The 21,207-nt window shown below is 41.1% G+C and overlaps 1 protein-coding gene across 1 annotated transcript in view; it reads left to right on the top strand.

Annotated features, from left to right (window-relative positions):
- LOC146518265 (receptor-type tyrosine-protein phosphatase gamma-like) overlaps positions 1-21,207 on the top strand; it is a 111,105-nt gene that overhangs the window by 83,000 nt on the left and 6,898 nt on the right. The window contains exons 9-24 of the mRNA XM_085160656.1: positions 4,172-4,356; positions 6,964-7,072; positions 7,178-7,227; positions 7,339-8,071; positions 9,014-9,152; positions 11,574-11,665; positions 13,335-13,426; positions 14,944-15,040; positions 15,155-15,237; positions 15,656-15,790; positions 15,891-16,025; positions 17,082-17,254; positions 17,383-17,518; positions 19,308-19,454; positions 19,898-19,991; positions 20,401-20,477. Of these exons, the coding sequence (XP_085016782.1) occupies positions 4,172-4,356; positions 6,964-7,072; positions 7,178-7,227; positions 7,339-8,071; positions 9,014-9,152; positions 11,574-11,665; positions 13,335-13,426; positions 14,944-15,040; positions 15,155-15,237; positions 15,656-15,790; positions 15,891-16,025; positions 17,082-17,254; positions 17,383-17,518; positions 19,308-19,454; positions 19,898-19,991; positions 20,401-20,477 (2,477 nt within the window). The remainder of the gene's footprint in view (positions 1-4,171; positions 4,357-6,963; positions 7,073-7,177; positions 7,228-7,338; positions 8,072-9,013; positions 9,153-11,573; positions 11,666-13,334; positions 13,427-14,943; positions 15,041-15,154; positions 15,238-15,655; positions 15,791-15,890; positions 16,026-17,081; positions 17,255-17,382; positions 17,519-19,307; positions 19,455-19,897; positions 19,992-20,400; positions 20,478-21,207) is intronic.

The following is a 21,207-nucleotide window of genomic DNA, read 5'->3' as shown; positions in this document are numbered from 1 at the left end:
TTGCTTGAATTGGTAGCTAATATTGCAGCGTGGATTAATGTTATAAATGCACACTGTGCTGAATAGTGTTGGCATTAAGCCAATGTTGCATGGACAATGATCTGTGATAGAAACAGTCTTACAAGTCATACAAGTAAAAAAACTGAAAAGCAGGAAAATGCTTAGAAAGGGCAAACTAAATATAAGGACTTCTATCAGGGTTTTAAATATGATGATGGGTTTTTAGGCTTTTTTTTAAATGCGAGTTAAATGTTAACATGCTAATGAAAAACACTTCATTTTCAGAGTTTTAAGAACTGAGTCCGTTCACGCAACATGGGCCCTAATTTTTGTGTGTGTGTGTGTGTGTGTGTGTGTGTGTGTGTGCACACACAATGGAAACCAAGTCACAAACTACCAAATCACTGAAATAGCCGCCCAGCTACATAATGATTTCGACTTAAAGTCTAACAATCCTGTGTGCCTGGGCGTGTGTGAAACTGTCTATACTGATCGATATTATTAAATGAAATGTGCAAAGAGGGCAGCAGACTCGGTGCATACACGTAAATAAAATAACTAATAGGAATAAAGTGCTTTATTTAAATTAGTTTATGCATTGTTTGGATTTTGTTCCTAGATTCTAACGGATAAAAGAGTTTGTTAGCTGGCAAGTGTTGATTTTTACCAACTGAAATTATAGGGGCAGATTTTATTTGCTGTATCTAACTAGCTAATCGAGCTAACATTAGCATCATTAGAATTTAGAGAACATGAATCCTGGGAGATCAGGAACCAATCAGAGAAAAAATAAATATTTTTCAGCTGCTATTTTATGCACAAGGTGTTGCCATAGCGCGTAGCGCCGCATGTCTGATTTGGCATATGCCGGATGCGCTTCCTTACACAACCCCAAAAGGATTTGTCTCTTCTCTCGGGATCAAACTGGTGATCTTTTGTTTGTTAGTCAAATATCTAAAGCGCTACACTATGAAGCCATAGGGAACCAATCATAGAGCTCGGCTAAAGTCAGTCTGTCAGTAAAGGGACAATTTTATTGTGTTTTTTTTTTTTTGTTGTTGTTGTTTTTTTTTCTCGTATTTTGTTAGATAAGTCGAACAGAGGAGAAATCAGTAGTTTAATGTAATAATTCCAATTTCAGGAGCTTTTTGGGTAAAACTTGGCACATTTGATTCTCTCACTGATACAACTGATTCTTCAAAGCACATATTAATACCAGGCACGGACCTCATGCAGTGCTTGATCAGAGTATCTTTGTTTGTCTTTCTCTTTTATGTGTGCATCTTGCCGTGCTGGCTTTAAGCGAACAGTACAGGAACTATGGAGACTAATGAGAAAGGCTGCTGCTCCTTAAAGTGGTGTTGTTGGTGTCTGGCAGGGAGAATTGATTGGGAATGCTTGTGATGAAGTTGGAGCACTCTAACGGGGCCGATCAGCAATCATCATTAATATGTGGTACAGCTAAAATAGACCCATACAAATTAAGTTGTGAAATTGCTTTTGTGGCATTATGTCAGTAGGCAGAATGAATGGGAACCAGTGTCTTTTAATTTTTTGTTTACCCCTCCCACGTCTTTTTATTTATTTATTTATTTATTTATTTTCTGTTTTGCAAAATCTAATCTGCATTTTTATCAAAGAATATTTTTGTGTAAGAATGTATAGGCGATTGGAGGTTTAAACACTGTCAATCTCATCTGCAAGGATGACACCTGTCAAGGTTGTGCAACGGGGGCTGTTTGTCCGCGCACAATAAATGATGGCTTTGCTTGTAAATGGCGTATGAGAGCCAGGGCCGCGCCTTCACTGAATGCTCCACCGCTGTGGCTTTTATGGCAATGGAATTTGTTTGGCCATTACAAATGCAGAGCTAACCTTTCAGATGCAAAATAGAGATTGCAGATTAGTTTGTGGTGGTGCACTGTCATTGTTTGTCCAGTAATAATGCCAAGATATATAGGGCACTATTTATTTTATCTTTGGTGTGTCTTTGCATGTGTAAAAAAAACCACACAAAAAACCCCAGCTCTGCCAAAGCCATACCCTCCATTTAAAATTTAATTAATCGAGACAATGGTGATAATGCTTTTTATATGTCTTATCAGATTGCTGTGTTCATTATATTCTCAGGTTAGGGAACTGGCGATAATATGTTTCGAAACTGTAGAAAATGACAGCGACAGTTTCCAAGAACCCACAACGATGCTTTAAACTTTCTTGTGTTGTCACTTACAGCACAGAACTGAAAAGTAATGAATGTATAAAGATATAAAGTGGAGAAAGGCTGCCATGTCCTTGTTCCGGAACAATTATAACCGAAGAATGTTTGGCATTTTACTCCAACAGTAGGCAGTTACTCGGTTTTCACCCAGTCAGCCTTTCATTTTAATTAAAGGAGCATTAGTCTTAAAAAAAAATCAGTAGGCGTTAAGATCATGGTTAAAGCTATAGACAGTGAGCATCACCGTTAAATGATTATTGTAGTTACTGCGTTGATTTTTGGTGATTGAGATGACTCGCATTACTCAGCTTGCCTGCAGAGTTCACAATGAATAGTTTTGTCCCCCTCCCCCCATTGTGTTTAGAGTAAAATCCTTGTCTCCTCGATCATTCAACGCTGGAAAACAGCTTCTTTTAAAAAAAGTACTGTAAAGGCTTTAGAAGTGAGACGCTTTGGAACTGCTGTTTGTTGACAACCGTCGATTCATCACCGCTCGGTAGACAGTGCCGGGAGAAAGATTCATGCTCTGTGCTGAGTGGTGTTGTAGACCGAGGTGGAACCTCTATGAAACACAAATTTTGAAGGTTACAGCGTTTAAAAGAATTCTTCCACTTTTAAAACAGTTTGTACATTTTATTGTCAGCTTAAGGTTTTGTTTCCACTCGATCCTGCTCTGCGCCGGTTTTTACGAAGTGCAGCTTTCATAAAACAAACACGTGCACATCTAAGTTTGAAATCAGTGCCTGGTCGCTGCGTTTGCTCATAACTTGACCACATTTAAGAAAAGGTTGCTCAGATGACACATTTTTAGGAGAAGGATCGCTTTTTTTTTTTTTTTTTTTAAGTTTTCTTTGCAATATGCGGAACGGGAGAAGCTGAGATGGTTACTAATACGTGCGTGCAGATTGTTAAAAGGATGATGATTGCCATGACAGAAGTGATGCAGGCAGTAAAACCGCAGTGACATCTTCAGCTGCTATTAAATTATCATCGTTGAGGTTGACAACACACATCCGACAAGTTTATAATACATTTCGCACCTGTCACATCTAATCAACACCCCGAGATTTTCTTCCTTTTGTTTTTTCCCCCCGTGTTCTCTTGACTGATTTCTTTCCACCCTGTCTCCCTTTTCTCCCTTTCACATATCGTGGTGCATAATTTGTGTCATAGCTTCAGTGTGCAAATGGAAAAAAACTGTGGTGACAATTTCAATTTGGCAGAAACTCTGAGAGCACATAATCATTTGACACTATTTCCTGATTGCTGTTGCCCTGATCTGCTGAGAAGCATGTCCAGATTGTCCCTTACCCATACTGATGGAGCCCTGTGTAAATATCCTTGCTGCAGCCTGCACTGCCACCTTGAGGACGATTTACAGATTATCTTTTGTCTCCTTTGTGCGTAGTGTTTAATCTGACAAATTGGGTATGGGCATGTTGCTGCTAGATAATCTGTACCACATGCCCGCCACGCGGCGCTTGGTTCTTTTATATTTTGCCTGCGCTTTTTTTCTTCTTCTTCTTTTTTTGGCCTGAAAAAGGCACAACGTGTCCAGATTGACAATCTGCACACGCCGGAGGTTGTGCGTGACCCAACTGAAGCCTTCAGGAGTATTTTTGTTATTGAGTTACTTTAGCTTTGTGCACTTCTGGGTGTTTCTCAAGTGGAAATGGCTTTGAGTAAAAGCGAGCGGGATTTTGTAATAAGCCTGTTAAAAGGCAACCTTCATTCTACCCACACATGTCGACAGACAAAAACACATGTGGTCAAGCAGTCATTCCAATCACAGTCTTCCATCTTCACCGAGCTGTATTCAGTCAGTGAAAAAGTGACACCACTGTTTACTTCCTTGTCAATCTTTTTTTTGTCCCCCTCCTCCCCTTTTCTTTCTTTTCATGCTGCCTTGTTCTCATATCCTTCTTTTTTTTTTCTCTCTGGTCTTTTTAGTGTGCAGCAGTGCCCCAGTGAGCATGAAGATCCAGCCGCTAAACCAGACGGCATTGATGGTGAGCTGGGAACGCCCTCTGACAGTCTACCACCCACCTATCACCAGTTACATGGTCTCCTACAGCTGGGTGAAACGTGATGTCGCTGATGAAAAGACCTTCACCAAGACGGGGGATCAGAGCATGGTGAGTGTGGCTGTTTAAAAGCTTTTATTTATTTCTTTTACAATAAATGTCGCATAAACAGCTCCGATTGGCGTGCAGAGCCTCAGATGTATCTGTCAGGATCAGAGGTTGGCCAGATCAGTGACGGTGTGTATTGGAGGTGACAGGTTATGATGAACTCTGCATGTGGCTGTTGGCTGATATGAGGGCCCAGACACTCTGCTGTCACTCACCTGTCTAAGAATAGAAGCACAGGCCCGTCACAAACTTTGACGTGTCACACTGAGATACTGTATATATAATGTGTTCAAAATTGCAGCTGTGGCCTTTATCCAGGTATAGCATTTACCCCTCTGTTTATTTGCATTTAGGTTTGAAGCAGCCTCAGAAGTAGGCACCTCTATTACAGGGTGAACAACAAAAAAAAACGCATACAGACCGAGGCGGCGTAAACAAAATAATATATTCGCTTTTATTTTCCCAATTTAAGAAGCAATCATTTAAAAAATTTTTTTCAGTTTTCAGGCAGTACAAGCGGCTCTTTCAACAGAAACTTCTGTTAGTAACATATGCAGAGCAAATGTACCCTTTTAGATCTTTGCTCCACTGATCATATAATTCATCTCGCCGCCTTAAACAGTGAGTTAGCGCACTTCGGTTCTTACTGTAGCTTTTCAGCAGAATATTCAGTGGTGTCCACAGATATATCCTCCCTCTGCAGGAGGTTGCACCTACAGGGCTGTTCTTTTTCACTCTATATATTCTTCTCTCTGGTCACATATTTTTGCATTTGTGGAAATCCAACACCCAGCTGTGCATCTCTTTAAAGCCCACTGACCCCCAGCTGTTTTTATAGTCTGCATGACTGGCTTTTTGATATAAACAGTGCAGAGGAGAAAAATCTCATCTCACCAGTTCAGAGACCTGGGATCAGTTCCCTGGTGGCAATGCTACCTCCAGCTTGGCGCATTCCAATAAACACAGTTGTCATGGGCTGGAAGCTCGTGAGGGATCTTGTAATGTTGCTGCACTAGCGACTCCTATTTGGTGTGGGTAACTGCACAGAAGGGGTGAGATCTGAAGGCAAGAGCTGGCTAATCCTTTAAGGTAATAACCCCCTTCACTCAAGCGTGTTTGCCTCACTTTGATGTTTAACCTTCACTGTGCAGAAGGATCCAATTGCAGAGTCTGGCACTGAAATGTTTTTTAAACAATCGTTCTACAGGATGATTTCATGACATTATGACTAGTTTAGAAGCAAATTTTGCAGCGTGGAACTTGCACGAGTTCGATGCCTCCGGTGCGCGCACACACTCTGTGAATAAGGAGACGCGTTGTGTTCAGCAGTTACACAATGAACAATGATTTGCATATTCATAGATTCTGGGAGAAAGGAGGAGGAGATGTAATTTTAAGAATTTTAAACCAGGTAATTGAACTACTTTGTGAGGGTAAAAACACTTCAGACACAAATTATTATTCTGTGCAGCTTATCTTTAATACTGTGTTTCCTAAAACATGCCTGGAGGAGAACTTGAGCTTCGAATGTAGCTACTGAAGCTTAGAAAATGATGGACAAGTGAGCTGAAATCAATATGCAACCAGGCTTCTAGCAGTCAACAACTCCTCCACAAAATAAACTGTTATTCTCATCAGAAAACATACCATAAGTTAATATTATTCCCTTTGTTGAATTATTGACGCTCATTGTGGACAGAAGTTCACATCTCACTTGCAGCAACAATGGTTATACCTGATGTTACCCATAACTTTCTCTCATTATTTGTGAATTTTGGCATCTTTTTTTAGCTCTCTGTTAATGATTACTGCACCCTGATGTTCTTCTTATATCTCTACAGTCTTTCACACATTTTCTCTACTCTGTGGCCACAAAAGAGCAGCGCGTTCTCCATAAAGGCTGCTGCACTGTGAAAACGCTTACTTAGATATCAAGTGTCATCTAAACTTTGTTACGGAAGATGTATTACCCATGATGTGACTGGTGAACCATGTTGGGCTTGTGAGGCTAAGTGACTATTTTGCGTGGAATGCATTAATGTAATAACATGATTTATTTGTCGTGGTGAAGTGGGAGACCTGTAAATTTGCATTGTGCTTTGATTTCAAATGGCTGACTGAGAGAGTGATTATAGTGTCCGCGTGGTGCTCTGTCCGTGCAGTTACACTCCATTAATACAGTCGATCAGCCTCTTTTTCTCACATTATTCTGTCCACTTCTCCCTCTCTGCACTAAAGTCCTTATTTTGCTCACTTCATTTCCATTTCAATTTTCAGTTTCTATCTCTGGACACCTTTATCTGAATTATTTTGGAGAAATACTGGCTCTGCAACACCAGAGGCAATCACCCACCTATTCTGAGGGCACTTTGAATACAAGTTAAGCCATCTGCAACCTGCAAAAACACAATTAAATTAAACAGAAAATAACCTTTCTAAACAGCTTGGAAGTTGTGGGCCACAGACTATTGGCCAAGCAGTAGTTTAAAATGGAACGCGTTCATTGGAGGCTATTTGAATTATTAGCATTTACCTTTTCAAATGTGTTCATCTATTACAATGCAAATTCAGTTAGAATTGACAGTATTTTATGTGTGTTTTCTCTTACAGAAAGCAGTCATCACTAACGTTTCTCCTGACATCCTGTACCTGTTCAGAGTGCAGGCAGTGTGTCAACATGATCTGCGCAGTGATTTTAGCCAAACACTGTTGTTCAGAGGTATGTGGTCACAGCAGGTGTACTCTAAGGCCTTTGTTCTTTCTTCAAATGCACTAATAGATGGATATATAAATATTTTATGTCCCTCCCTCTTTTGTTTCACAGCTAATACAACAAGAATTTTTGAAGGATCTCGAATTGTGAAGACTGGGATGGTTAGTTGACCAGAAGATGGCAGTGCACATTTCTTTTTGCATCTCAGTGACGTTCATGTCATATTCTGTTGGGTAACCATTTTCCCCCCCCTCTCTGCCCATCTCCCTCAGCCCACAGTTTCTCCTGCGTCCTCAGCAGACATGGCTCCAATCAGTTCTGGTTCCTCCACGTGGACGTCCTCTGGTATCCACTTCTCCATTGTCTCCATGGCAACAGGGATGGGCCCCTCTTCTAGTGGCAGCCAGGCCACGGTGGCATCGGTAGTGACGAGCACCTTGCTGGCAGGCTTGGGTGTCGGCGGAGGGGTCATCTCCTCCATGCCCAGCTCTGTTTGGCCCACGCAGGCGCCTCAAGCCACTCACAACCCCACACGTCCATCCACCGCGCCCGCAAAGTCCAACAACGAGCAGACGCCACCTCAGGGCTCCGAGACAGACAACGCGTCTGAGGAGAATAATGCTCCGCACGAGGGTGAAGAGGAGGGGGAGGAAGGCGAGAAAGATGGGGAGAAGGAGGAGGAGGAAGAGCAGAAGAAGAAGAAGGAAAAGACTGGAACTGATAATGGAGAGAAACAAGCAAACAGCACTCTGGCCAAAAAACCTTTAATCCCCACCCCCGCATCCACAGCCAAAGAGAAAGGAGAAGGGAAACCTACAGTTAAAGGCACCACAGTACCTCCGAGCACTGGTGAAGACGTGGAGAGCGACCCTACAGGTGTAAACCCAGTGTCCACTCAGGAGCCGCGTAATAGCAGCGTAAAGACGCAAATTCCCAAGAATTTACCTACAAAGATCCCCACTGAAAACGAAAATGCAAACAGCTGGCCTTTCTCTGTCCACACTGGTGAGCAGGACCTTTCGATTCCTGTGTTGTTATTTTTTATTTCTTTTCTTTCCTCCTCATACTGAAAAATCTTTTGAACTCTCGTTAAGCCTTTTTTCCCTTGTTGTCGGCTGTTGTGCGAGGCAAGACTTCTTTCCAAAGCACAGTTCTGTAAACACCACAAGCACTTACAGAGACCAGTTTAGCAGAACAAATAACTTGATATAAGACGCTAACTACACTGGTTACCATCTCGGTCAAAGACGGAGCCCCAGGCGTTTGTGTCACTACAACACAGAGACCTGAAGGAAGAAGTAGGCTGTCTGCCAGGGGGACTGCGCCTCAAGGAATTCCTTTAAGCATGTTTTAAAAGAGTTTGTTTCGAGGGAGAGCATTTATGTAGATGTCTTTGCCTCTTTTTTTTTTTTTTTGTCTTATTTCCCACTCAACAAACCATGAAAATACTAGAAGTGGCACTGAAAAATGTAAAAAGGCAGTTGGCATTAGTGATTATCAATAACAATATAAACAAACAACACTGCGGTTTTCTTTTGAATCTGATCAACCAACCCAATCACATTGTTTTAATCATCTAATTAGAGTTAATCTTGAGCTCTTGTAAAATGTGTTTGTTCTCTCCTTCATTTGTGTTTGTGTTTGTTTTTGTTTTTTTCCATAATGACTTCTGTCTAGGCTTTTAATTTTAGGAAACAATTTATTTTGCGAACATTATAGAATTAATGGAGAAAAGCCTAGCATAGTGTCCCAGCGTTTAACTGAAGAGAAGACGGCAACGCAAACACTAACCCTACTCCGTTCCAAGATTTCCATTTTATCTACAAACAAAACATCAGAATAACCTTTAAATATATTCACGGAGGCACTTTATAAGAGCACAGATGGAACTGTATAAGTCGGTACTACATATTTAGACATTTAACATGTGTTTGTTTCGTCTTTCAGACAGAACCACCATGTCCAATGGGATGCCGCCACCTCACCCGGGGATGGGCAGGATGGTGTGGATTGTCCCCTTGGTGGTGGTGTCTGCTCTCACTCTGCTGTGCCTCATCATGCTGCTAATTGTGATGGTCTACTGGAGGTGAGAGAGAGTTCACAACCTCATTCCCGGGGCTCCATCTTAGTTTGTTAGAACAGTAAATTGCTATGATGAAGTGCTGTAGCATTTTATTAAAAATAAAAAGCCTTATCTTTACTGGGTGTGGGGATGATGATGTCTCTGATTCCTCCTTTAGAGGTATAAAAATAAAAATACAGCTGCCCCTCACTCACACTGGACCTCTTGAATGCATTTTTTTTCTCTGTTCATGTTTTCTACTAAGTAACCCACCTGCGTTTAAGTGTCCTCAGCATGGTTTGGGCTTAGCAAGGGTACTAATGCTGCTTTCTTCCCTTTGCTTTGTACATTTTGCCCATCACCCACCTGGGTGAGGGGCAGGAGACCTGAAGGCCCCGCAATGCCAGCATGGGTCCCAGCTGTGTCTTCATCTGCTGGGCTAATTTCCAGCCGTGCTATTGGAGCCTGAGTAATTACACAGGCCAGGCCACAAGCACATGTCGGCTGGTTAATGAGTAACAAATGGCACTGTAGGCTACTTCCTCAGCTGGTCCTGTGTATATTTACTGCCCTCACTTGTAAAGGATTTTATTTGTTTATAGACTCTTTAGAAATAAATATTTGAAATGTGTTAAATGCATTTAAATGTTTTTTTTTTTTTGATTTGATCGCTACAGCAAATGTTTATATCACCTTGCTGTGACAGATAATAAAACAGTGAGATATAATTACAAGCGTGGTTATTGGCTCCACAGAGGTGTAAAAAACCAGAGCTGAAAGCAAGATGACTGTACAGATTCGGTTAGCGAGAGTTTGGGTGTTTGAGTAGAAAAGCAGGGGCAGCTTTGAGATTTGAAATGGCCATCGCAGCTGCTGTTGTGACAGCTCAGACAGTTCACAGACAATGCCTGCTTCCCTTAGGGAAAAGGCTACGGTGAAAGATGAAATCAAGCCGTTTACTCTTCATCCTTTGCGTGGTCTCTCTTAGTGACACAGAGGCTAAACCCGTGAGTTTCTCTGATTCCAGATGTTTTGTTTATTATCATATCGACTTAATTCCACCATACATTTGATTTTTAGAGGCGTCTATGGAGAAATGTATGGCCAGTGAATTATCTATTAAATCTTTCCCGTTTGGGTTTAACTGAGGTTATGAGTCTGGTGTTAATTGCTGGTGTTGCCCATCTGGAAGCCTGTGAGGCTCAAGGTGTTGGCTGAAAACTGACAGATATAAAACCGAGAACAAACCCAGTCCCACCTCTTTTTTTTTTTCTTCTTTCTTTTCTTTTTCTTCTTAATTGGAATTCATTAATAAAGCTGTTAAACTGGCCTTAATGCAAGCTGCTCTTCTGAGAGTCAGGAAGACAACATGGACGATGCCGATTAGTTAGCAGGACCACATCTGCCCTCAAAGGAGGCCATTAGATCGGGAGGCTGCGACTGAAACCGGGGGGAGCGCTCCTCCCCCGTTTGTTTTCACCTTTCCTCTCTCCCGCTCTCTTTTCTCTCTATCAATTCTCTCTCTCTCTCACCGTCTCTGTTTGGCTCCTCTCTTTGTGCATTTTCTTTTTAAATGTAGTTCCACCTTTTTGTTTCGGTTTCATCTCTCTCTAAGAATGACTAGCATCTGCTCCCTCCTCTGCATGGCGTACAGGTAGGGTTAAAGCTGGGGTATGTTAGCACTGGGATGAAACGTGGGTCTTATAGGACAGATTGCATGCGAGTCGGTATACCAGGTGTTCCGGTTCCTCACTGGTTGTTGTCAGTCACGCTAGAGCTGCTGATTATTTTTAATGCACAGCTGACCTTTTTACAAATCTGTTTTAATATCATCAGATAAATAACCTCAATGCTTACGAAAGAGCATGGCTGCTTGCAGTTTGTCACTCTGTGAACTCTGAACTTCAGGCTGTATGAAAATTTTGATTGAATTGTCCTGGCAGTATTTGCAAAGATCCAGGCTTTTTGAAACAGCTTTTTGAGCAGCAGCAGAAGCAGCAGCTGCTGCCAACAATGAGTATTTACTCCAGAAAATGCATCTTGAAGTTGATTTCCTTGTCCTCAAAGTCCCTTGAAAGGGGCCCTGAGAAGAGAGAATGTGTTTGGATTAGTTGTCTTCGGTTTGCATAAAGAGCCAAACTCGGCTCGGCGCTGCAGCGTGTCACCGTGAGTTGTTTACCTGGTCCCTATAGTCAGCGAAGGCTCTGTTTCCAGGAGCCACTAACTCTGTGTGCGATCAGCTGTGTCCTAACTTCTCTGGGGTTTTCATTAGGAGTTTTCTGCTGTTGTCATTCTGTTCAACATTTCTATGCTGATGTTGACGGACCGGATCTGAGAACAACCGGCTAACGACTCCCTCAATACACTTGGCTGCATCATTTGAGCTGATAGTGGGTGGGTTTACTGTGCCACATTCACTATACTTATCTCTCTGGGTCCCTGCAGGAGATTTTTCCAGACAGCTCACTTTTATGTGGAGGAGAGCAGCTCTCCACGGGTGGTGGCCAATGAGAATATCCCAGTCATCCCTATACCAGGTGAGCTATGTTTTTTATACTGTGTCAGAAATATAATTTATCAGTTTTAACGAGCCAGCGTGCACTTTGTCACACATCAGACTGAAACTGGACTTGCATGAAACCTGTTTGGTACAATTTGTATGTGAGGCTGTGGCTTTAAAAAAGTACTGTATTGTATTAGTTAATGTGCAAAAAAACAAATTTTTGACAACAAGCAAGTTGAAGTTTGCTAAAAGTGATTTAAATGAACCAAAAAATAAAGTAATGGCTGAAGTGTTTTCTTAAGTTCTCCACCGCTTTAGGCTAACAGTAGTAGATCAGCATTTGTTTGCTAAAGGTAATCCATAAATGGTTCAGGTACATGATGGTGCCAGTGAAGAGGTAATTTATCAGACTACAAATATAAGGAATCACTGTTGCAGATGTTCCCACTGCAGAAATTGTGAGTCTGATCTAATAAATCTGTTCTTTAACCTTAAAAAGATTTAAGACAAAACTTAAATTTAGTTTATTAAATCTGTTCTTTAACCTTAAAAATAGTTTTTTTTAAAGACATAAACAGAGGACTAATGGAATCTTGACTGACTTTTATCGATTTATGTCTACTGATGTATTGCACATTTACAAGGCGTCATTAAATCTTTTCAAAGGGTTTTCTGTATTGCCTTAATGTCTGCTTTGCAGTTTCTGTTCATTTACATGTGAATTGACTCCGGAAACGGCACTGTAGAAGTTGTGTGACTGGCTTTTCTTAGCCCTTATTGTCCCAGGCAGCAGTGGAGTGGCAGCTAGTCGATATCAGACTTTACTTTCACAGTCGCTTAAAGCTCAGGGACATTTCAAGGCTGTGACATCAGTCGAGCTATAATCATGATGCTAGTATTGACTCTGCATGCACTCTGTTTTTATTGCTCTTTCTTTGTTTCTTCCCTTGTTTCTCTTGTCGTTTGTTTGTTTGTTCCTCTCTTTTTCCCCCCCCACTATATTTTCCCTCTGCTTATCTATTTGTGTATATTTGTAGTGATTCAGAAGTTTGAAATGGAGCCGTGGGACCTTTAAGCCCACCTTTTGTTCAGCTTTATGTCCTGTCAAGAATGGGCCTAATCAGCCTTAGTCTATTACACTTTCTAGCTGCCACAAAGCCACATTTCACCCAGAGCTACTCTGACGAACTGATCAGGCTGATAAGTCTCTTGACACTAATATAGATGGAAAAAAGACACTTTGATAAATGACCAGATTAATAGGCAAGAATTCACCTCTATGCTGTAGCCACTGAGGCAAGTAAAAGCCTCGGAGGCCCCAGCTGCTAGTGTGTATTAGTTAAGACATTGGCCAGAATCGGCAGCGATGACAGCTGGGTCTCCTGCACTGTCCCTGTGTGATGCTGACCAGCCTTATCAAAGATCTCTCATGTGTGATTTGGAGCTGATTTGGCTCAGATGAGACAGATGTGTCTTCCTGTACAGCTCAAAATGCCAAAATCTATGTGTTTGTGATAGAGGTCACTTGGTTATCTATTTATTTTTTTTATCTTTTCCTTTTGTTAAAAATAATTTACCAGTCTCACTGATGTAGTGATGCCGCGTAAAAGTAAACAAAGTCACAAATTTCTTTAATTTCTGTAAGTGAGTAAAAAAAGTGATGACATAATGGGCACTTGCTGTTTTTACTGCTTTCCCTGCAGATGACATGGAGGCCATCCCTGTTAAGCAGTTTGTGAAACACGTCATGGAGCTCTACAAAAACAACATGCAGGGTTTTGCTGAGGAGTTTGAGGTACTCTTTTGACACAACATTGTGAAGCATTGTTAACCCTCGCTGCGTACAGTCGTGTTTTACATCAGAGCTGGGTTTTGTTGGTCTGCATGAAGGAGCTAAAACATCCATTGTTGCCTTTTAGTCTACTCTGCTTTACGTTCGTGGTAACCGACAAACTAAACAAGAAGAGAGGTCATGTATGCCAACATGCAACTCTTTGATAGGGCAGTTCTTGCAGTCCTTTACTACTCATTTGTATTTACAAAAGAAAATGTCCTGAAGGTTTATTGATAAAGGAGCATCATCATGAATGGAGATGAGCGAGTGGAAAGGGTACGAAAAGCTTTTTAAAATAATTACTGTGTTGTTGCTGTGTTTTATGTATTTCTTTCACTTACACAAAGAACCATAAAATCGAGCCAATCCAGTGGATCTGCTTTGCTTTCACGCCACAAACCTCGCCACACTCTGCTCGAGGGAGGAACTTTCCTCGTAGTCTTCCTCTATGTAGTTTACCGCTCAGCCATAAAAGGCCAACGGTATGTTGTTGTCACCGAGTCAGACAGGCTGTGTATCTGTATCTAATGTAATCTCAGGCAAGTTCAATTCGCAGTGATCTCAATCTAAAGGTCAGAGGTCAAGCTTTATGAAAATCTTGTGATTGCAATTTTAACTTTACATTGTTTGATAGATACATCTAAGAGTCTGAGGGGTAGCACAGGGGTTTTCACACCAGTCCAAACCCAGCAAACCAAATGAGAAGTTTCCAGATTTTCTTTGAAGTAAAAAAAATAAAAAATTACGTAAATTTGCGTAAAAGCACATAAACTAGTGATGGTACTGCTAAACTACTGAGCACAGAATTTATCTTTTGTACACGCTCTCTCCAAATGGGCCTGCCAAATCTGAACAATGGTTGGACATTATATCATGCACACACTCGTGCGCGGGGTTGCTAATTTTGAACAGATGGTTGAGAGAAAGATGGAGAGAGAGACCAGAGTGATGAAGGTTAATTAGAGAAGGTCTGTCTGCCGGTTGACCGGACGGGAACACACTCTCTGTGTAACTAGGTTAAGAAAGGAGGCAAAATCTTCACCCAAGGTGTATTCCTTCTAATTGGGGTCATGTAATGTGATGCCTGTGTGCGCAATGTTCAAATGCACCACGACGAAGCCGTTTTGGACGTGATTGTTTTTTTTGGGGATGTGACTGAATGCATCGTGCTGTAGAAAAGAAGAAGGCTGTTCTACTAGAGGCTCGAGTTCAAGCCCCAGTTGCAGCACACATCTGCTCTGAAGCGTCCTTGAATAAGACACAGAATCCATGCTAGAGGTTCGGCTTTAAATTGGGGGCTATGAGCTGTGCACAGGGGAGATCTGTAGGGTGGGAAAAAATAAAACTTCCCCAACAATATAGTATCACAAAGAACACTAAGATTTTGAGTAAATATAACTTCTCTTTAGAATGTAATTCTGTTAGATCTAGCCTCCTTAATAAAATCAATTTCTGTTTACTTTTTTTCCTCCCTGCAGGAGGTCCAACGCTCCACAGCCGATCTGAAAATCACAGCAGAACATTCCAATCATCCTGACAACAAGCACAAAAACAGATACATCAACATTGTGGCCTGTGAGTCAGCTGTGAAATCTGATTATGTCTGCCGCTTTGGATTCCAATAATGTTCATAAAACGGGTTTTCATCTTTTTAATAATTCTCACAAATATGTCAATGCTTCCCCTTAGACGACCACAGCCGGGTGAAATTACGGGCTTTGGCAGGAAAAGATGCCAAACATTCGGATTACATTAATGCCAACTATGTGGATGTGAGTTCAACCAGCCACTTAACATTGTCGAAGGTTTACTTTTCTTTTTTTTTTTTTTTGAAATGGAAAGGTTGCAAGTCTGAACCGCTTCAGCTGAACAGCGACTTGAATGAAGCAATAGTGTGATGTGAAAGAGTTATTGGCAGTGCTAAACTGCTTGCTGACAGCTTTGTTTAAAATATCAATCGAGGTGTCCAAGTCATAAACCTGACAGATAGTAATAAAAATTTTGAAATTTATATTTGAGAAATGTATTCATGCATGAATACGTATCATTACTGTCAGCTCAAGGAGTGAATTTCATGACCGGCAAATGTTTCGCCAGTAAATCTGTTGCATCAGCTATATCAGGAATATTGATAGAGGAGTGATTGCATCTTACCAGTAAACAACACTCCCTCCACTCTCCTGTTTTCAGGGCTACAACCAGCCCAGAGCTTATATAGCTGCTCAGGGCCCTCTCAAGTCTACATTCGAGGACTTCTGGAGGATGGTGTGGGAGCAGAACACTGGAGTCATAGTCATGATCACGAACCTTGTGGAGAAAGGAAGAGTAGGTTCACTTTGATCTTACACATAATCGAAGCAAACATTTGACTGTAATTCAGATTAACTCGGTTCAAATGTAACTCGGTGCACGCTGTGTGTTTCAGAGGAAATGTGACCAGTACTGGCCGACAGAGAACAGCGAGCAGTATGGAAGCATTGTGGTGACCCTGAAAAGCACCAAAGTGCACGCTTGCTACACATTGCGCCGTTTCCTTATTAGGAACACTAAAGTTAAAAAGGTAACCAGACACTTGCACTATAATAAACTTTGTCTTAGTGGGTTGAACCTGCTGAAATATCGACATCATGGTCCAGTCAAAAGAAAACACTGGTCGACATCCGCCTGCTTCAGAAATGTATTTGGTAAATATGAATCTGCTCTAATCGCAGAAAATTTTTGTGTACTCTGAAAATTATTAATATTGTTCCAATTTGGAATTAGTGGGAAACATCTGATTACACTGAACAGATCAACGGATCAAGCCAAGGTTGTATCCATGTGTAACATGAGATGCATCGTTTTTTTTTTTTTGGAGGGGGGCGCGGGGGTTTGTGGATTATAATTAAAAACCTTCCCAAAAAATGAAATCAGGACAGATTTATAAGGGTAATCAGATTTATCAGGTTACATTTATCCAACATGTTCTCTCTCTGACTGTTAAATCTTAACGCAGCTTTCATTATCATTCATTTTGGTATGTGTCCTCCCCCCCCAAGACGATTCAGTAACCATAGCGACTACCTTGCACCAGTCATTTCCTGGAAACGAATATTTAGTAACAACTATTCTTAACATTAGAACTTGTTTGTGTTGTGGGGATAGAACTTTAAGTGATTGTGGGCAGGTTACAGAGTAAAATGTCATATTCATCAAACCATTAGTGAGCCCTCATGTCCTGTGAACGGAGGCCGTGCCAAATTTGCATCAGGACAGAATAAAAGCAATCACTGAGAGATATTGATTTGTAGTATCCCTACCCTCTAAGGGATTATGTGGGCCCAAACAGTGCAGAGCAGTCACAGGATGTCCTTGTGTAAAGGTGAACGGTGCGAGTTTTTCTATTCATTCATCACCCATTTTTCTTTCAGTAACCAGTCGTACACAGTTCATGGGTAACCACGGGGAGATCCAGAGTGTTTTGTACATGCTTACGCTAGGACACACATTATAATCTTGTAAAGAACAATTTGCATTTCTGTTTAGAAATGCTGAGTGGGAGATTTCAAATGCTATGCTGTTTAAATCCCGACTATTTTGTTCCGTGCTCAGAAATGTTGTTTCTGATGTCTTTCAGGGGCAGAAGGGGAACCCGAAAGGGAAACTAAATGAGCGCATTGTGGTCCAGTATCACTACACTCAGTGGCCTGACATGGGAGTACCGGAGTACACCCTTCCTGTCCTCACCTTCATCAACCGCTCGTCTGCAGCTCGTGCTGCAGACATGGGCCCTGTCCTGGTGCACTGCAGGTACATCATTATTACTTAGCTCTTGGGCTAGATGAGTGTTACTTATTAGCATTAGGCTCATATTTGCTGACCTGGCCAAAAGCTTCCTGTACGGCTTTGCTTATATTGCTTGTCGCTCTGCTCTTCAGTGCAGGCGTGGGGCGCACCGGAACATACATTGTCATTGACAGCATGCTGCAACAAATCAAGGACAAAAGCACAGTCAGCGTCCTGGATTTTCTCAAACATATCCGCACACAACGCAACTACCTAGTCCAGACTGAGGTAAGAAGCACTAAATAATCAGTTACTCTGGGAAATGTCTCTAAAGGTCATCTCTGATTAAAGATGGATAGGGAGTTATGAAAGCTGTTCACTTTGATACTCTAAGCTCAGGTAAAGGTCACGCTTCCTGCAGTTTCAGTGCAACACGCAGAGCAAAATGTGATGTGGTGAGACCAGAATGAGTCCATACTGTTTGTCCTCTGGCAGCAGTTTAGTCGTTTTTTTAACTATGGGATGATTGATCATAGTTACCTGCCGCCCCTTCCATTTATATTCCTGCTATCTTCTCTATGAGATCAGTTCACAGACAACTGTCAGGAAATGTGATGTTGTTGTCTCTTCCATGGTTTCATTTAAGCTTTTTAGTACCACTTTACCTTGGAAAAAACAGTTAATTTAACCAGATATTACACATTTTATCTTAATACCCTCACTAAATGTTAGAGGCAGATATTGTAGTTTTGATTTCACTGTCAAAGATTTGGATGTTACATGAGAAGTCCACAATGACAGGCTGACCCACCTCACGGCACACAACCCTGAGAATGTCCAATAAAAAGCAGACTCCTGGTCACACTCCTGACCTGCAAACTCTTCAAACTGAAAACTGCCTTTTGGTATCCGGCTCATAGCGGCAGACCCAGCTCTGATCAGCACTGATGATCCTCACCGTGAAAGGTTCAGTTTGACAGAGAAGTTTCTGCCTGCTGTCAGTTTGACGTCTGCAGTGAAAGATTTCCAGGAAGCAACTTTTAAAGGGGAATCGGACAAATTCAGATTAAATGTTTTGTTTTGTGCTTTTTATTTCTTTTGACTGACTCTACTAGTTACTCTGCAGAATCCAATATTTATTATTTAATCCTTTATATTTTAATTAAATATATTGTTTTTATAATGTCTGTAAATGTCTGATTTTTATCTTCAGTAAACAATGCTAAAACTTGGCATGGAAGAGTACTTGGAATTAAAAATGTATAATAATAATAATAATAATGTTTTTTTCCTAACAATCATTTTAAATAAACATTTTAATTAATAAACTCACTTTTTGTCAATAAAAGTAAATTGGCTTGGTGGCTATAACTGGATGAAGTCTAGTTCTTACGTAATTTGGGATACATGAGCTTTTTCTGGTAGGAATGGCTCCTTGAATGGCTCCTTTGTTCTCCACATGTCCATCTTCCTCTGTTTTTTTTTTTTTTTTTTAAAGCTCTTTGGGAATCATCTGGTTGGAAGGAAAACACTATTTTGTGCCTGTTGTCTCTGGCTTTTTTCACATATTCAACAAAACAAATGGGAACAAATTTTGTGCTTTTGCAGCAGGTTACCAGTAACAAAGTGCCTAAACATACAATTTAAAATCAGTTCTTTGCTGCGTTGTCTTTTATGTGTTGACACATCACTGATTCATCCTTTGAGTTTGGTACCTTTTTATGTTTGAATGATTCGTAGGTCAGTGTCAAGTGACTTAACAAACAAAACAAAAAATTCCTGTGAGACTGTTTAAGTATAACGACTGGACTGAAAATGAGCGAAAAGAGAGCGTTGTCAAAATAAAAACTTTGAAACACCTTCAAAACGCCTGGAGAGAGATTGCTGGAGAGTACTAAAAAGAAAAATCTGGCTCCTTGGAAGCAAAACATAAAGAAATGAGGGCTGGATTAAGACTTTTTTATATATATATATATATATATATATATATATATATATAAATAAAAATGATATGAAATGAAACCATAAAGTAGTAAGATACATTTCTGAATGCTGTATACCTTTTGTCTCCCACCAGGAGCAGTATGTTTTCATCCACGATGCTTTAATGGAGGCTATCCTGAGCAGAGAGACGGAGGTGCCCGCCTGGCAGCTTCACAGCTATGTCAACAGCGTCCTTACACCCAACTCAACAGGCCGCACACGGCTGGAGAAGCAGTTCAGGGTTAGTAAGCCTTCTGAAAGTCTAACTAGCCGCGTTAGACGAGCTGTCTGCGTCAGCAGTGGCTCCATCAGCTGCATTTGAGGTGGTCTTTGACTCAGAAGCTTGTTAGCAACACACAGGCGGCTTTCCACTCGCAGACAGAAATAAATTGAGAGCGTCTCTGATGTTGATGCTAATAAAGTCATGTCTGTCACCCCTGCCGCCTTATGCAAAGCTTGATGAATGTTTCATTAAGCTCCTGCTCTTTCAACATCAGGAGAGACAAACTAATTGCTCCCACATAATGTCACTTCCTCCTGAGATTCACATGCTTGTTATTAATGTGAAAGACTTGCTGTTAATTTTGGGGTTTAAACAGTATTATATCTTAGTTTTTATGTGTTTGATTTTAATTTACAGCGACTCTCTGGACTAAAATCTAATTTTGCCTTCTCTCTCGCCAGCTGCTGACTCAGTGCAACACACGCTTTGTGGAGTGCTTCAGCGCCCACAAAGACTGCAACAAGGAAAAGAACCGCAATTCCTCAGTGGTTCCCTGTGAGTATTTACAACAGCATACTTGACATGGAGCCGAGGCTTCGGCGAACCAAGGTCATGTCGAACAAGCTCTCAGCAAGAACGTGTTTAAATAATCTTCCACAAATCGTATCAATCTTGTGTTGGTTAATTTTGTAAATTAAAGGAAATGAGAATTGGACTCAGATTTGCTTATGGCAGATTTTGCAGCCTTTCTTTATTCATATTTCCAACATTAAAATCGTTTGCCGTAGTCCTATAAGTTAATCTTTCTATGCCTTGGTGAAACCCTGATGATGGAAAAGGAGGTCCTTGTTGCTATAGCAACAGTCAGGACTGGTAATAAATGTGTGCATTATCAGTCAGTGCAATATTACAGAGGCCGGGGTTCTGATTCAAAATGTGTTTTTCTATCTCTGCCTCTCAACAGCGGAGCGAGCAAGGGTTGGACTCGCCACTCTGCCTGGCATGAAAGGAACAGATTACATTAATGCATCCTACATAATGGTACAGTGTGATAGCTCCTGAGAGATTTTTTTTTGTTTGTTTATCCTTTGTCATTGTGGGTTTTTTTGTTGTGTTTTGGGGGGTCTTTTTTTGAGGAATTTTATTGACTGATGTTTCCTGTCTTGCAATTGTTTGACAGGGACAGTGCTGAGTGTCTGAGAAAATAGCTATAAATGAACCCGAGTTAGAGCTATAGACTAGCTTGTAGCTGTGTCCCTGGCTAGTTCTAAAAGAGCGATCTATATTTAAATGACAATGATGATGATTGTGATGTGGAGGTTACAAGTAGGTCCATAATTTGTTGAGCAGAGACATGAATTTTATAGTTCTACCTCACAAAACCACCACATTGTTTTTACTATGTGATCGGTTCTGCAGCATTTGGCTGAATCTGAGCCCTGAACATGTCACATTTCATCCTGCTGCTTCTATCAGCAGTCACATCATCAATAAGAACTAGGGACTGAGTTCCATTTCCAGCCATACATGCCCGTGCCATTAACATTGCCTCCACCCTGTTTGACAGATGACGTGTCATGCTTGTTTCTCTCCTTCTCCGTATTCCTCTCTCGCCATCATGCTGGTACATTAGTCTCGGTTCATCGGTCTGAAGTCTTTGTTTCCGAGTTCTTTTAAATGTTTCCCGACAAAGTCTGATCTGCTCTTCTCGTTCCTGAGTGTAACCAGTGGTTTGCACCATGTCGTAAAACCTCTTGATTGTTTATTTCAA

Source organism: Neolamprologus multifasciatus, chromosome 5 (assembly GCF_963576455.1).
Source record: "Neolamprologus multifasciatus chromosome 5, fNeoMul1.2, whole genome shotgun sequence".
Classification (NCBI taxonomy): Eukaryota; Metazoa; Chordata; class Actinopteri; order Cichliformes; family Cichlidae; genus Neolamprologus; species Neolamprologus multifasciatus.
The sequence above is the reverse complement of the archived record's forward strand: the minus strand, read 5'-3'. Positions and strand labels throughout refer to the sequence as shown.